This window comes from Periophthalmus magnuspinnatus, chromosome 8 (assembly GCF_009829125.3).
Source record: "Periophthalmus magnuspinnatus isolate fPerMag1 chromosome 8, fPerMag1.2.pri, whole genome shotgun sequence".
Classification (NCBI taxonomy): Eukaryota; Metazoa; Chordata; class Actinopteri; order Gobiiformes; family Gobiidae; genus Periophthalmus; species Periophthalmus magnuspinnatus.
In genome coordinates this window covers 24,043,434-24,048,577 of record NC_047133.1, presented here as the reverse complement: position 1 = coordinate 24,048,577, position 5,144 = coordinate 24,043,434, and the positions used below count along the sequence as shown (strand labels likewise).

The following is a 5,144-nucleotide window of genomic DNA, read 5'->3' as shown; positions in this document are numbered from 1 at the left end:
TGTAAATAAAGGGTTTTTATTTAAATTTTTGTTTGACTACAAGTTAAAAATGATATGAAAATGTGGTTTAAATAAAGATGATTTTAGCTGCTTAAGTAATGAGTGTAGTAACGTGTTGTGTGTGACACCGTATTTAAATAAGATCACATTATGGTTATACAATACTGTGCGATGGTTTTTGGCTGATGCTAGATTATTATTAGTTTTTGTGAATCATTGGCTCAATTCATTGACAAACTTCCACTTAGACTATTCTATAATTCCCCTTATAAACAACTCCACAATGGCACGCTGTCTTCGTAATTTCAAGTATAAAACCATTCCCAACACTTGCTGAGTGTCTTTAGAAAAAGTCTTCTTAGGCCTTTGTGCGCACTTTCTTTTTGTCGTCAAATAGTTTTTTCAGAGTGTAAATTTGCGCAGCTGCGACTCCGAGCATCACGAGTAACGTCAGACAGGACCAGAAGGACACCCTCCATAAATTATCCTCCAGGAGATATCGATCCCTGGCCTCGAGCGCCCGGAGTGTGGCCTGCACCTGCCTGGTCCTGTCCAAATGGCTGCGCACTGTGTCCATACTGGCCTGAAGGAGAGAACAAGATAAAAGCAAAGTGAATACGTGATTATTATTTATCATGAAGATAGCAGCAAATTAATGTATATTTTCGCCTTAAGGACATGAGAACTTGAAACAGCAGATTCACAAACATTTGTGACTCAGCCTCAATTTCATACATTATTTGTCTCTTTAGTTTGTCATCTATGAACTTTGAAACTTTCTCAGCTTCTTCAATCATTTTGCACTCATCTGTATCTAGACTCCAGGAACATTTTCCCCAAACCAATAATTAGTAGTAAATCGGCAACTAAAGATTATTTTTCCATTGAATTAATCTGGTCATTTTTGATTATCACAAATTCTGTGAATATGAGTCTGAGAGTCCAGGGCATATTTTTAGTCCTGATGATTATTCAGTTCCCATATTAGTTGACAGTTATTTCAATAAGTGATTAGTACCAATTAATACAAGTTGTTACAGCCCTAATTAGTACTTAACATTCCGGCCTATAGCATAACTACAATATTTTATGCCATACTATTGTATTCTATTATATTGCAAACGTAAAAGTTGAGTTGTAATTGTCCACTTTTCTGTCAAAGGTAAAACTCCTATTTATTGGCTTCAGTTTCCTGTTTTATGCAGCGTTTTGTGGACACGTCACCATTCAAAAGACAAGACCATTACCATAGAGAGGAACGATTTAAAAGAAGATTTCCCCTTTTTTTCATAATTCTGAAACCAATGGATGGTTCTAATAGTGAACAAAGTCCTTCTCACTCTGATGTCATGGAGCTTATAGTCCAGCAGACTGTCCTCTTTGTCCAGCTCATCCCATTTCTGTTTCGTGTCACTTTGAGCGTTAAGCACCACCACAAAATACACCATCTTCAGGGACATTTTACTGAAGCTGTTGTCGAAGCAGATGCGGTAGTCTCCATCTTCTGTGGGGTCCACCCTGTCCAGAGAGGGGACAGTGAGTCTAGAGTAAATAAACATGGATTTGGAGAATTCAAAGGTCAAACGCACATGTGGATGCCATCACATTTCCTGAAGTCAGAGACCAACCGGTGTCCACTGGGGGAGTTCAGGGAGAAGCCAACGTCCAGGCCTGACCCGGCAATCACCTGTTTGGATTATATTAGAATGTGATGTACGACATATTTTGAAGTTTCACTTTTTGGTTGTGACCTCATGATAAACACAGGTTCTACCTAAAAGCATGCAGTGAAGTTGACCTCATAAGAAACATGAAACAAGTAAAAAAACAAAAACAAAAAAAACACCAACTGTAGCTCAGTTGCTAGTGTTTGTCCACTGATACAAAGGTTGAAGATTTGAATTCCACTCTCGACATAAACATCATTGGTTGAGCGATCAGACTTATATTGTTATCCTTATTTGACCCCTGTTTAGTCCTGGTGTAGCCTTCGTCCAGTCCTGGTCCAGTCCTGCTCCAGTCCTGGTCCAGTCCAGTCCTGGTCCAGTCCTGGTTCAGTCCTGGCCAAGTCCATGTCTAATTCCCAGGTTTAGTCCCAGTTTAGTCCAAATGTGCAGTGTGTGCAATTGTCAATGAAGCCAAACATGGCAGTAAAAGCTGATAAAAAATGATCATGTGTAAAGGAAAATACTCAAGATGAACTGAAATGCAACTTAGAAATCATTGAGAAGTCATTTTATTTTTCAAAGAAGCTGCAAATATTAGCCCACTTTTAAAATAGTTTTTCATGAGATACTTAATTATTGCTCCTTTTACTGAAATACTGACCCAAAACTTTGAGCTTACTGCTGCTCTGTATCTACTGTCTGTGGTGTCATGGCTGTGGGGCTGCACAGTCTGAAACAGCACGAAGTGACTAAGTGCACAAAGGAAGTCCTTTGTAGACAAGACTGTTTCTATAAAACAATCACAACAGAGGAGAGCGATTATGGCACAATATATCATGTTTGTTCTGTGGCAATGATAACTATGAGAATATACGACCAAAACATTTCAACACAAGTAGGATTACACTTTATAATACTACACTTTAACTAGCCTTAATTCATGATGAACAGCATTTTATTATGAATGTAGTACTACTAGTAGTAATATCACATCCACTGATCCATAGGTTGACGGTGCGATTCTAACTCATACAGATGAATGCTGTCGTTGTGTCCTTGAGCAAGACACTTAACCCACCTTGCCCTCAGTGTTTATTGTATTGTATTTTTCACCTGTTCAGGGACTACAGACGGAAACTAGCTTCGGCTATAATCTGGTGCAAAGCATCTATTAATGTTTTTTTGCACACTGTCCCTTCAAATAAACTAATAAACTAAACTAAACTAAACATCTGCCTGAACACTGATGCAGACAAAGTCTTGATCCTGTTAGATTTGAATGCTGCCTTTAACACTGTCAATCATAGGATCCTCTTACAGAGACTACAGGGCTGGGTGGGCATCTCTAGTATGGCACGAAACTGGTTCAAGTCCTATCTGAAATTGGAAAATGTGTCTCAGATAAAATCTGACCTGTGGGGTGCCCCAGGGGTTAATCCTGGGACCCCTGTTGTTCAACCTTTACATGCTGCCATTAGGTCAGTTAATTTGCAGCAAAACTACTTTCTCCAAGCTAAACTCAGACAAGACTGAAGTCATCACCTTTGGCCCACAGAAACAGAGAAAGAGAAGAGAAAGTGTCAGCAGTCACCTCCAGTCTCTCTCTCTAAAACCTTCAAATCAGGCTAGAAATCTAGGTGTAGTAATGGACTCAGACTTGAACTTTAACAGCCACATCAAATCAATAACATCTGCAGCTTTTTATCACCTAAAAAACATTGCAAAAATCAATGAATGAATAAATTTGAATGAATACATTTTATTTTGGTTGTTTACATTTTTTGAAAAAGACAAAACAAAATACATTTCCTTAATTAATTACAACCAAAAAAGGATTGGGCTGAAGCCATATGCTTATGTAAGCCCATCCTAACCAACACAAAACTCCACAATACAATAACATAACACCATTTATTACTTAAATCAATATCTTTAACACAATATCTTGGCTCATATGACCTACTGCAATGTATATGCACGAATGAATTCATGCTTTAAAGTTTTTTTGAATTTAGACAGAGTTTTAAGTAACTTAAATTCATCAGCACTAAAGCACTTTGAATTACTTTGTGTACAAATTGTGCTATACAAATAAACTTGCCTTGACTAGTAGCAGTAGCAGTAGTAGTAGTAGTAGTAGTAATAGTCTTTATAGTAGTAGTAGTTTGGAAAGATAATAAAAAGGTAGAATATTTGTTGCTGCATGTCTATATCACTGCAAAAATAAGGCCAACACACTGTGGGGGTCTGTGCTTGTTGAACTGTATTGTGCTATGGCATTGTTTTCACTTTCATTGTTTGTCATTGCAGCAATGTCAAGAGCATGCAAGCAGATTAAATATTTACATTATAAATAAAACATTCTTCGATGAAAAACTGAATCACAAAAAGCTATACTGTACTCAAAAACTCAGTGCTTGATCTTTTTCTAGTTCTTAAACGTATCTCCAGTCTCAGTACGAGCCTTATCTGTCTACACACCAGACCAAAGTTCAAAGACTCAACTTCCAGCTTTTCAAAACTTTACGCTAAACAGAAAGGTGACTGTAAAAACAAAAGTGACACAGGTACAAGAATGTCGTTACCTGGTATTCAAACTCCATAGTATCCCCTCTCATTGTGGGCTGATAGAAACACTCGGTTGAACCAGCGGGTAATATAAATGTAAATTCCATGTCTTTCTTTGGTCCCAGGCTCACAGTCATGTCTATGGAGAGAAACAACAGCAGCAAAAATATCTGTGAAAACATGATAACTCAAAAACGCCTCAGTGCTTCCCTAGTCCATAGAGTTATTAAACTGTTAGTACTTCCTCGTTGAGTGGAGTCACTATCAGAACTGACCAATTGTGACACAGTGAAATAATGGCACATGCAAAACTGTCAGTGTGTAAGCGTGTCACGTGACCATGCATTAACCTGGACGAGTGAGACCTATGGATCCTCAGAGTGATGTCCCAACACACATGCACTGCACTTTTCATCTTCTCCAATAGAGGGAGCTCCGGTAAGAGGTGACCAACAGAAACTACTGCTAATTGTCATGCATTAAAGCTTTCTTGATTCTGATTGATCAATAATTGTGGATATTCAGTCAATTCTATTCAATATTATCATTCAATTCAAAACGATTTCATTAAGATGGTCACATATTAAAGGCATGGTCATCCCTCACTGCGAAGCGTGAAAAAAGATACAATATAAAACAATACTAAATTAGAAGTGCACATGGAATATTTAGTTTAAAATAAAGTAAAAATAAAAAAAATACAAAGACAAATCTGGACTGACCAGGCAAAATGCTCATGGCAAAAACACTATATTTGCTGTATTAACATATCTAACCTGTGTACATAAAGGATAGAAATCAGTATCAATATTTATTTTATATATTGTTCCTTTGGTTTGACATTTATAACAAAAATTTTGAACTCTTAGTAAAATGACTGTTACAATGTTTTAAGACCTGCACTTCTCA

The 5,144-nt window shown here is 37.3% G+C and overlaps 1 protein-coding gene across 1 annotated transcript; it reads right to left on the bottom strand.

Annotated features, from left to right (window-relative positions):
- Positions 1–6: 6 nt before the first annotated feature.
- On the bottom strand, positions 7–4,510 carry LOC117375485 (transmembrane emp24 domain-containing protein 1-like). The gene is made up of 4 exons (XM_033971797.2): positions 4,253–4,510; positions 1,590–1,687; positions 1,341–1,518; positions 7–583 (listed from the first exon to the last, which is right to left on the bottom strand). The coding sequence occupies exons 1-4, from the start codon at positions 4,415–4,417 to the stop codon at positions 359–361; spliced, it is 666 nt and encodes a 221-aa protein (XP_033827688.1). The 5' UTR covers positions 4,418–4,510; the 3' UTR covers positions 7–358.
- Between the last annotated feature and the right edge of the window lie 634 nt (positions 4,511–5,144).